This window comes from Trachurus trachurus, assembly GCF_905171665.1.
Source record: "Trachurus trachurus genome assembly, chromosome: 15".
In the NCBI taxonomy this organism is placed as follows: domain Eukaryota; kingdom Metazoa; phylum Chordata; class Actinopteri; order Carangiformes; family Carangidae; genus Trachurus; species Trachurus trachurus.
Genome location: NC_139906.1, coordinates 18,409,577 through 18,421,970, shown reverse-complemented (window position 1 = coordinate 18,421,970; position 12,394 = coordinate 18,409,577). Strand labels below are relative to the sequence as shown.

The 12,394-nt window shown below is 40.2% G+C and overlaps 1 protein-coding gene across 1 annotated transcript in view; it reads left to right on the top strand.

Moving 5' to 3' along the window:
* dst (dystonin) overlaps positions 1–12,394 on the top strand; it is a 93,318-nt gene that overhangs the window by 34,713 nt on the left and 46,211 nt on the right. The window contains exons 28-35 of the mRNA XM_083988745.1: positions 20–213; positions 324–486; positions 574–657; positions 836–943; positions 1,028–1,126; positions 7,153–7,299; positions 8,605–8,693; positions 8,777–8,885. Of these exons, the coding sequence (XP_083844871.1) occupies positions 20–213; positions 324–486; positions 574–657; positions 836–943; positions 1,028–1,126; positions 7,153–7,299; positions 8,605–8,693; positions 8,777–8,885 (993 nt within the window). The remainder of the gene's footprint in view (positions 1–19; positions 214–323; positions 487–573; positions 658–835; positions 944–1,027; positions 1,127–7,152; positions 7,300–8,604; positions 8,694–8,776; positions 8,886–12,394) is intronic.

Here is a 12,394-nt window from a genome sequence, read left to right as displayed (position 1 = left end):
TTTATCTCTCTTCTTGTAGCAATGGCGGTCAGAGATCGATGAGCAGCGGGAGGTGTTCCATGACATGGAGGATGAGCTTCAGAAAGCAAGAGTGATCAGTGACCGCATGTTCAAGACTCACAATGAGCGTGACTTTGACCTCGACTGGCACAAGGAAAAAGCTGATCAGCTGAGTGAAAGATGGCAGAACGTTCACTCCCAGATTGATAGCAGGTTAGTCCTTTTTTGAGATTTCTTTACACTACAAGATTAAAATAACAACATTAGGTGTGAAAGTATTGTGAAAGTAAGTATTTCTCATTGAGGTCATCTTGAATTCTCAGGCTCCGGGACCTGGATGGCATCAGCAAATCACTGAAACACTACAGAGACTCTTACAGCAGTCTTGATGAGTGGATAACGGAAATGGAAGCGGCACAGCTAAAGGCTCAAGAAAACAAGCCCGAAGATAGCAAGGCACTGGCTGAGCTGTTAAATAAACAAAAGGTAGAACAAGACTGAGCTTTGTCACACTGAGATAAAGACACCATAAAGTGTAGAATTATGTATTTAGATAATGTCTTTGTTTCTCAGGTCCTTGTTGCTGAAATTGAACAAAAACAGAGTAAAATGGACGAGTGTCAGAAGTACTCAGAACAGTACTCATCTTCCATTAAGGTAAACTCATTTATTTCAATTCATTTCATTCATTTTGTTTAGACACTGTATTGATTTGCATTTTTGCGCGATTATAATGACAATTTGTTACGTTTTGACAATTTTGTTGACAATGATCTAAGAATATAATGAAATTAACACTACCTTTTTATCCTTACACATACATCTTTTTTTTTAGGATTATGAACTTCAGCTGATGACCTTCAGGGCAATGGTTGACTCCCAACATAAATCCCCTCTCAAGAAACGGCGGATGCAGAGCTCTTCTGACGCCATTCAACAGGAGGTAAATCTATCTTCGTCAGGGGAGTTGTGCTCTATGCTGCAGGAAATGCGTAATAACTACTTTTTTTTGTCTTTAATTTTACAGTTCATGGATTTGCGAACCCGTTACACCGCTCTTGTGACTCTCATGACGCATTATGTGAAGTTTGCCAGCGAAACACTTAAGAGAACCGAAGAGGAGGAGGTGAGACACTCGTACTCTCTGCATTTACAGTTAGTCATGCAGCACATGAGACTTTTGGGGCTTTGTGGCTGCTGAAATGTATCATGCAAAATGTTTCTTCACCTTCTTCACCTTTGCATGATTCCTAGATGTTCTGTTTTTGCATCAACATGTTTTACTACCTCACTAAGACACCTACAGTATATTTCCTTCTTACCCCTCTTGACTTCCTCCATGGGTTCCAATAAATATATGCAGTATATAGTCAGCTTATCGTGACTAGAGGTAAATTGCTTCTTTACAACACAAAAGAAGCAATGAAAATGCAGGAAAGCAGTGCATGTTTGCACGCAGGGAAACTCCTTATCGCTGGTGACTGGGACATGCTTTTTATTCTTCGACAGAAAGTCTTTCTCATGTTGGCCTTTCTGTGGGAAAAATACAGCTTCTCCAGGAGTTTGTCTAGTATTATTATGTCTAGTATCGGTGCTGAGATGTAATCTCACACCTGTTTGTTGAAAACCTGACTGTTACAAGTTTGATATCAGAGTTACAAGTAGTATTAAAATGATCTTAAATACATCTAAGATCATGTTGTTAATTTAGCCAATGTTGATCATTTCAACCCTCCACAGTATTTTTAGTAAAATAAAAAATCATGCAGCCTTGAAATTGCAAATTCCTGGAGAGATTGCTTAATGTTGCTGCAGTGCACTGGTAAGAAGTAATATTTCATGCAATCTTTTTTTGAATTTTAAATTAAGTATAAAGCAGTAGATGACTTATCTTCTTTGTATTATAGACCACAAAAGCTTTTGAACGAGCAGAAAATGCAAAAAGGACAGAGAGCGTGGAGCTCCAAAAAGCTGCAGGGGAAGTAGAGATTAGTCAACTTAAGCAACGGGTCCATGACCAGGAGGCTTTGCTGGCTGAAAGACAAGCACAGCTGGAAAAGTTGGAGGGAGAAGTAGACACACAACAGAAGACAATTGAGGATCTAAACTTTCAGAAGTCGCAGCTTGAGCACGACGTTCATCAGTATCACACTAAATTAGAGATCGCCATCACAGATAAAGCTGCCACTGAGCAGGAGTTAAGTCACACAAAACTGATAATTGAGCAGTTAGAGGCCAAATGGTCTTTAGCTCAGGGGAAACTAGAAGACCTCTTGAAGAAAACAAATGATGACCCAGATCTTGAGAAACAGGGCACCAAACTTAAGAGAGAAACAGTTGTGGAGGAAGGTACTGAGGAAGAGTTGCAAAGCCAAGCCCAGGCTAAAGCAAATGACGTAGCTCAACAGCCATTAGCAACTGACAGTCAATCAACAGTCAACAGTGAGCCTGACTCATCTGCAGTTACTCAAAATGGCCGCGTGATGGTGGAGGCCCTGCAGCAGAAACTAGAAGAACTAGTCCTGGTCCAGAAAAGAGCAGAAATTGCTGAGGAGAAGGCACAAAGTTACAAAAAGCTGCTGGATGACAGCAATAACAGAATGAAGAAACTTCAGATGGATATGGAGAGTGAGCGGATCAGCATGAGGCAGAGATCAGATGAGTTCCAGCAGGACATATTGAACATGAAAAAATCCATAAGTGAACTTCAAGAGGAAATCAAATCTCTCCAAAGAGCAAAGTCTGCCCTGGAACAAAACACTTTCTTCCAAAGCACAGAAGTTGAAGGCCTTAAAGAGCAGTTGAAGATCACCCAGGGCGAACTGCATAAGAAAAGCTCCTCAGATCAGGACAACATTTTTAAGATTAGCAGCTTAGAAGAAGAGGTAGCTTCGAAGCAGACAGTAATAGATCAGTTGAAGTTTAAATGCAATGAGTTGACAAGGATAAATGTCTCTTTTGATGGTGATATTCAAGGTCTTCAGATTCAAACAGAGTCATTGGAAAAAGAGAAATTAATTTCTGAGCATAAGATAAAGTCTTTGAAGAGAGAGATAGAAAGCTGGAGGCAGCAGCTTCAAACAGCAAAGGAGGAAAATACAGTAATGAAGAGGTCTGAGCAGGTGTCCCAACTCAAATGTAAAAATCTAGAAGAAGAACTTGCAAATAGTGAAATTGTTGTTTCTCAACTGCAAAAGAAAGTAGATGAGTTGAAACAGATAAACACAGAGATGGAAAATAATCTGAAGAATGTAAGAGCTGAACTTGATCATGTGACAATGGAAACTGACAGCAAGGAGCAACAAATCAGAATCCTAAAATCTCAAGTGGAGGGCACCAAATCACAGATCAGAATTTTTGAGGAGGAACTTCATAAGAAGTCCCAGAGCTCCCATGACCTTCAAATTAAGATACAGGATTACAGTGAGGAGGTTAAGAAAATGACCGAACTGCAGCAGAAAATGAAAGGACTCAATTCAAATATTGTAAGCTACGAGAAAGAAATAACAACTCTGAGATCAGAGCAGAACTCATTGCTTGCTGAGAATAATTTAATAAATCAAAAAGTCCAGAGGCAATATGCTGAAATTAATGATTTGACCATGACAATACAGAAAAAGAATGCAGAACTGAAAAAGGAATCTGCTGAGAATCAAAAACATCTCAATAAAGTTAAAACATTAGAGGATGAGCTTTTCAAACAGAAGCACAGTATTAAAGGGTTGACCACTAGCTCAGAGAAAATGACAGAAAGTCTAAAGCAGGAGATATATGCTCTGCATAATGATAACAAAGCAGCAGAAAGCAAAGTTAAGAACTTGAATGAGAAAATGTCAGAGTTAAGCATAACCCTAAAGGGAACCAAAGATGAATTGGCTAAAGAAACCAGAGAAAGACAAGTAAAAGAATCCAAGGTTTTGCAGATGGAAACTGAGGTTCAGAAACATAAAGTGAATATCAAAGAAATAATTTCTAGCTCTGAGAAATCCGGGTCGAATCTACAGAATGAGAATACAATTCTCAGGAGGGAGAAAGCTGAGGCACTACAGAAAAACATCTCAGTGGGATCTGAAGTGAGAACACTGAAAGAAAAGCTGCAGCGTACCCAGACTGAAGCCGAGCAAAAGCAAAGAGAAAACTCTGGCCTTCAGCTAAGGTACCAACAGAAGGAAGATCAGTTGGAGAAATGCAAGAAAATGTTAGAGGATTTAAAGAGTAAACTAGAACTTCAGAAAGAGGGCTATGAGAGGCAATTGTTTCTAGTGAGGACTGAAATAGAGAAAAAACTCATTTTACTACACTCTGAAATCACAAATAACAATGAGAAGTCAAAGCAACAAGCACACATTGCAGAATTATCAGGAATGCTAAAGAAGTATTTCACACATGATGCAACCCAGACAAAAAGTGTGCATCAAACCACTGTGGAATCAAAGCAACTACTGGACCAACAGCTACAACTACAGGTCAAAATGGACAAACTGCAAGAAGAAAGATCAAAGCTCACCCAAGACTTGTCAAAAGCAAAATCCCAAATTATCCAACTGGAAGAAGACAAACTAAAACTCAACTCCAAAATAAGTGCTTTGCAAAGCATTTGTAATGAACAGTCAATGGAGTCAGTCAAGTCTAAACAGCTGTTGACAGACAGTGAGTGGAAACTGAAACTCAGGGCAAATGAGGAGAGATCTCTTGAGGAACAAATTGAGTCATACGTCAAAGAAGTGAAAAGTCTTCAGGAAAAGCTTTTGACATTGGAGCTCAAGATGCAAACTGACAACCAGGGGACAAATAAACCGGAAGTCAGTCAAACTAGTCATAAATATGTCATAACAATGGAGACAGAAAATAGTCTTGAAGGACTGAAACAAGTAAAACAAGACGAAATTGAAACCATCCACAGCCAAAACCTTCATGACTCAACAACAAAGAAAGCATTGAGTGGTTTTGGTCCCGCTCTGCTACAAAAAGACATGCAAAATGTGTTAAAGAGCCAAATCAAACCTGATGAGCGCATGACTGTGACAACACAAGGATACATGGCTCTGTGTGGACTAACAGAACAACGACCAAATAAAAGTCAAAGTACAAAGACAAGAATCTATCAGACCAAAGAGACTCATGAAACCGTAAACATGGCAGAGAAAGGTTCAGCAGACAGTGGGGGGAAATTGAGTGTGACATATTCAACGTCTCAAATGCTCGAAGGCAGCACAGGTATTCAAGACTTAATCAAATTCAAGCTCTTGGATGGACAGGTTCTGCGTAAGTTGGAGATGGGTTTCATAACAATGGAGGAAGTGCTTGCTCAATATACTGGTAAACCCGCTACCATTGCTGGAGTGTATGTGGAATCCAGTAAGAAAAAGATATCCTTTCTAGAGGCTGCTGAGAAGGGCTTCCTAGCAAAAACTTATGCACATGAGTTTCTTGAAGCTCAGGCTGCAACAGGAAGCCTTACAGACCTGGCCACAGGACAAACACACTCAGTTGCTGAGGCTCTGGCAATAGGTATTATAGGGACAAGTCTGCAAGATAAACTGATAGAGGCGGAGAAAGCTGTCAGTGGCTATGCCCATGCTGGCAAAAAGCTGTCTGTGTTTCAGGCAATTGAGGAAAGGGTTCTTGATAGATACAAAGGCAAGAAGATCCTTGAAGTCCAAGTTTCATCTGGAGGACTGATCAACCCACAGATTGGTGTCAGGGTACCAGCCAGCATTGCTGTTGATCAGGGTCTTTTAAACAAGGAAACTCTGGAGGGTTTGTACGATCCAGTCAGCAACCCTAAAGGTTTCCATAACCCTGACACTGGACAGAAAGCATACTACTCTGAAATACTCAAGACATGCCTTTACGACATCGATGGCTGTGTGTTTCTCTTCCCCTTTGGTGATAGGCATCTAACTAACACTTCTCCCACGAGTCCTCACAGAGTGTCTGTTGTCAACAGCAGCTGTGGCACAGAAATGTCAGCGTACGAAGCATACAAGGGGAAATACATTGACAAGAAGACATATCTGTTTCTGTCAAAGCAGGAATGTGAATGGCATGAAAAGTCTGTAGTTGATGCCATTGGAAGCCCAACTCACATCATCACTGATGTCAGAAGTGGCCGACAACTTTGTCTAGAGTCTGCTCTAAGTCAGAGGTTTCTTGAGAAATCTGAGCTTGACAGCTATTGCCAAGGGCTTCTTAGTATCTGTGAGCTTGCAGACCTTATATTTTCAAGAATGGTGGTTGTGGATGATGTTAACAGCCCCATTGCTGGCTTCTGGGACATCACTCGGAAAAAGAGGCTGTCAGTTCTTCAGGGTTTTCAACAGGGCTTTACTGATAGAACCACTACCATAAGGCTGTTGGAGGCTCAGGCCTGCACTGGAGGTCTTTGCGATCCCTCTTCAGGGGAGAAAGTTCCAGTCTCTGAGGCTGTCAAAAGAGGCCTTGTAGATGAAGCACTGAGTCAGCAGCTCCAACTGTTTGAACAAGCATTTAATGGCATTGTTCAACCAAAGACTGCAAAGACGTTGTCTATTCCCCAAGCCATTCAAGAAAGTCTCTTCCCAAATGATGCCGGGTTTCGCTGTATCGAGTTCCAGCTCCTTACTGGAGGATTGATTAATCCTGACACTCATGATAGAGTCTCACTTGAGGAAGTCATTCAGAGCGGCCTTGTTGACAAAGTTACTGCCACAGTACTCAAAGATGAGAAGTTCCACACCAAAAGTCTCACCTGTCCAAAGACCAAGAGAAGAATCACTTTCAGAGAGGCACTTGAAAGAAGTGTGTATGACTGCCATACAGGGTTACGCTTACTGGAGGCAACAAAAGTTCTTGGTTTTGGAGCCAAATCAACATTTCATTACATTTGGGCATATCGACAATAAACATTTGTAAATATGTGGTTGTCCATAGCATGAAATCAAAATCTGCAAATTTGATTTTCTTTGGTTTCATGTTTAGCAATGGAGTTAATCTTATTTTCTCAGTTGAATGCTTGACACATGAATTGTGCATTTGATGGAACTGACAATGTTTCTTAAGCTTTGATAGTCTGTTAACACATGTAGTCGTACAATGTTTCTCCTTTTCAGGATTCCCACATTAAGTATTATTTTAATAATATTGTTGAAAACTCATCTGTTCTGATTGTAGAGGTCTGTTGATGAGGAGAAGAGAGAGCATGGTGATAAAGTTAGCAAACTGTTGCACTGGATGTCCAATGTGAAACAGACTGTGAACAATGATGGGAATGCTCTCAGAGATAGCAATGCCAACACAGATGCTTCTAATAAACCCCAGGTAAACAATATGTATTGATTTTTATGCTTTTGGTATGTACTGGTTTAATCTGCTGCCACAAGATTGTTGTACATTATCCAATTCTTCGTTTTATTCTGTTTTCTAATCAAAATGATATCACAGCTTTTTGCTGTCATCATGTATGATTTCTAATAAAAACTCTTATCATTTTTTAAAAATTCATTTTACTTATATATTTTACATTATACAGTAGGCAGTGGTTGTAATAACTTATTATCATATCGATACCCCGTTTTCTTGGTATCATAAAGGTATTATTTTGTATTCTTTATTATTCATTTGATTCAATAGCACCAAATGATCAAGTTGCACAAGCACCTCATACTTACAACCTCACAGACTAATAAATTGAATAAGACCCACAGGTTATGAAAATATTAAAATGAAGCTCAGATGTTTGGGCTGTCTCTCTGTACATAACACATACTGTCCAAAGCTGTCATTATTCAATATAAATAAAGATAATTGGTAATTGAATTGAATTTGGAACAAAAATCAATTGTAATGATCATATAATGTAATAGTACTGAAAAGTATCAGAATGAATCTTGAAGGAAGGGCTTTTTATTGATTGGCATTTTCTCTGTCCATTGTAAAAGAAGAGAAAAGATCATATACATGCATTAAGGAAACTATGATAAATTTCCAAAAAGCCATACTGGCATGGCATGACGTGATGTATATCTGCAACTTGGTTTGCATGTCCGTGGCCAGTGAGTGTATGAGTTAAAACCAGTGACTAAAACGGAGCTCATCTATGTGTATTTTACATAGATAAAATTATTTAAACTGTCTTGCCAGTTATTCCAGTATTTACATTAGCCCTGTTCAATACATATAAGTAAAGTAATGTTTAATTCACCTTTTTGTACATGATCCAACACAACAGTTGCAATGTAATAATGAAAGCTTTTGACTTCCTAATTTTATGTATTATAGAACAGTCTCTCCCCCTGTTTCTTAACACAAGTCTTTTTGATATTCTGTCTCTCAATTTAAAGGACCGGACAATATTTACACCCTCTGCAGTCCAACATTTAATATTAAAAATCATGTCCTTTAACTGACCATAGCTTTGAAAGTCTTCTTCCTAGCCTTTATGTTTGAGAAAGTCAACGTTTTATTAAGTTCTATTGGATTGCGTTGATATGGACAGGAGTTTATATTTTACTTTGTTTGTTATGTATCTTCCTGCAACCTACAACACATCTATTCAGTCATTTTTCAGTCACATTTTTACTTTGAAAAGTTAAAGTATTAATATTTCTCTGTTTGATGTTTTAGGTCTCAGTTGAGGAAATGGTCACTAAGAAGGAACAAATAGCAGAGGCACTGAGAGCCACACAAATGATGCTGAACAAACACAGTGACAAGTAAGCAAAGTGGCTGTGATGCATATGCAAAATCCTTTATCCACTATTAAAACTCTCATCCTCATTGTTTGTTTGCCTTACAGAATGACAGAAGAGGAGAGAGAGCAGGCCCAGGAGCAGCTGAAGGCTCTCAACCAGGCATACAGTGAACTCTCCCAGCAGTGTTCAGACCAGACAACCTCTGCAGAAGAGGTTGGACACTGGGCTCTTTGTTCCACTGAGTGGATTGCGTTTGTGTCTTTCAATGTGTTAGAAAACAGTGCCACCTGATGTTCAACTGCATGACTAACCTTTTTCCCCCCCATCTCAGTACAGTGTCAGCAGTTCTCTTTTGCATCGCTTACACTGGGTCAGAAAACAGAATTTGTACAATTGAAACAGAAAATCCACGTATGCTGTGAACATGCTTAGTCGCGCCCGGCTTTGGTCTTACATTTCACTGTTATCAATGTGCTTTAGTTCTCTTAAAGTTTAGGATTATTATAACAGATAACACCACAGTATGTGATGTGACTAACAACCCTCTTTTTGCAAGATGCTGGAAACTGCTATCCCAGATGCATGATAGCTTTAAGTGTATTAATCATCACTCTCCTGTTGCAACCCTGATGCAGTCTTGCACTTGTGCACATGATGTTTTAATATGCCCGTGTTTGTGTGGTGGTGAGTACATATTTTGTCTTGCTTTTGAATATTTGAAGTTTGAATTTTTACATTAATAATACAGATTTCTCTAGGAGTTAAATCCAATCCATTCATTTTGTCTTTTTTTTCTGCAGGATGATTGGGTTGGTTTGCTTGGGACTGACATCATCAGTTGCCCTACTGATAAGATGATTTGGAGCGCTCTTCCAGAGGCCCAGCTCCTGACTTCTGACGCTCTCAAACAAGATCTCATTTACAGTGATGCAAATAAGTGCATACACAGCTCACAGGCCTCCTCAGCGCCCCTCTCTGACATAACAGCAGCTAGGGAAAGACCTGCATGTGAAGACCTTGTCATCAAGGTGATAGAGGTCAAACAAGACAGCGATGGAGTGAAGGTTTGCTACACAGGGAACACACTTACCCTAGAGAATGCATTTCAGAGTGGTTTAATATCTACTTCTGTCTATGCAGAGATTCTTGAGGGACAAAAGACTTGTCAAGAAATGAGAAACCCTAGCAGTGTCCAAAATGTGTCACCCCTAGAGCCTGAGCAGGAGGATGAACCTTGTGAGGCCAGTAGACTGATCTTAAAATGCCTCAGCAGAAATAAATCACTTACACCAGGAAGGAATATCAACACCCTAAGGTCTGATTGTGAGGGTTCAAGTGAGCAGGAGAACATGTCAAGGCTATTAGGACCTCAGGTTGATGTAGGTGACTTAAAAGAAGGCCAAAATGTAAGTGCTGAAGTGTCACAGGACACTAGGAACCTCCAAACCCCCCAGAACAGTGACAGGCTACAGGTTGATGCAGCTGTTCAGTGTGATATGATGATGTCTAACAGCACACTTGTTGTGCTTGGAAATCAGCAGCAGTTTATGGGACTTGTGTTGCCGCACTCTGGGGAAATCCAAACTGTGTCCACCTCATTCCAGTACGATGAACAGATCACCACCAGTGAGTTTACCAGCACGTTGTTCACTAATCGGCAAAAAATAGCGGCTTTTTACATTCCAGGCAGTTCAGAGATAGTAGACATCACCTTCGCCGTCCAAAATGGTTTGATTGACAGTTATACAGCAGAGCTTTTGAAGTCTATAGAAATTCCTGACGATGCCCCCGATGTTGATGACCTTAATGAAAAGTTTTCATCTTGGCTCATGTATAAAAAACTCACAATCGATGGATGCTACCATGCGGCAGAATGCTTACAAGTTGACAACATCCCTACTCCAGCAGAGGCAAGGCAGTTATTCATTTCCTACCTAATACTCAACAGTTACATTGATCCAAAGTCTGGACAGAGGGTCCTCATACTTGACACACAACTGAGTAAGACAGTCAAAATCTTTCTTGATGATCTGCTATTTTCTGAGAACAGAGAGAAAAATGTGAGTTGTCTGACTTTAAATATTGGCAAACAGTCAGATTTAGGCGAACCACTGCGCATAAATGAGGAAACAGATGAACACAAATTTGATTCTCGTGATTTTATTTCCTCTGGCCCTGGAAGAATTACCTACAGTGAAAACGCAAAACACACCTCTGATCCTGATGATGATTTTTCCTCCTCTGCCAGTGGAAGAATCACCTTTGATAAGAACACACAGCGTGCTCTTGATCCTCATGGTTTTGTTTCTTCTGGCAACGGAAGAATTACCATCACTGAAAACACACAACACACATTCGACCCCCGTGATTTTCCTTCCTCAGCCAGCGGAGGAATTACCTTTGATGCAAACGCACAACACGCACTTGATCCTCATGATTTTTCTTCCTCTGCCACTGGAAGAATTACCTTTGATAAAAACACAGAACACGCTCTTGATCATAATGATTTTGTTTTATCTGGCAATGGAAGAATCACCTTTGATGAAAACACACAGCACACCTCTGATCCTTATGATTTTACTTCTTTGGCTGGTGGAAGAATCACCTTTGATGACAATGCACAACATACTCATGATCCGCATGATTTTGTTTTGTCTGATAATGGAAGAATTACCTTCAGTGAAAACACACAACACACCATTGTCCCCTGTGGTTTTTCTTCCTCAGCCAATGGAAGAATTACAGTAGTTGAAAACACGTACCACACCTCTGATCCTCGTGACTGTGTTTCCTCGACTGGTGGAAGAAGTACTTGCGATGAAAACACACAACACACATTTGATCCCTGTGATTTTTCTTCCTCTGCCACTGGAACAATTACCTTAGACAATAACATAGAACGTGCTCTTTCTACTCGTGATTTTGTTTCTTCTGGCAGTGGAAGAATTACCTTTGATGAAAACAAACAACACACATGTAATCCTGATGATTTTTCTTCCTCCACCAGTGGAAGAATTACCTTTGAAAACGCACAACGCACCACTAGTCCTTGCGATTTTTCTTCCGCAGCTGGTGGAAGAATTACCTTTGATGAAAACACAGACCACATTCTCGATCCTCATGATTTTATTTCTTCTGGCAGTGGTAGAATTGCCTTTGGTGAAAACTCAAAACACAAACTTGATTTTGACGGATCAGCTTCCTCGGCCAGTGGTAGAACTGGCTTCGAAAACATACAACACGCATATGATCCTGGTGATATTTCTTCCTCTGTCAGTGGAAGAATTACCTTTGACAAAAATGCACAACACACCGTTGGTCCTGATGATTTCACTTCCACAACCAGTGGAAGAATAAACGTTGATGAAAACACACATCGCGATCTTGATACCCCTGATTTTTCTTCCTCGGCCAGTGGGAGAATTACCTTTGGCGAAAACACGGACTCATTTGATCCTCATGATTCTGTTTCCTCAGCCAGTGGAAGACTCACCTTTGATGAGAACACACAACACGCCTCTGATCCTTATGATTTTACTTTCTCAGCTGGTGGACAAACCGCCTTTGATGAAAGCGCACAGCGTGCTCTCGATCCTCATGATTTTGTTTCATCTGGCAAAGGAAGAATTACCTTTGATGAGAACACGCAACACACCCCCAATCCTTGTGACTTTGCGTCCTCAGCCAGTGGAGGGATGATTACCTTTGATGAAAATACATAT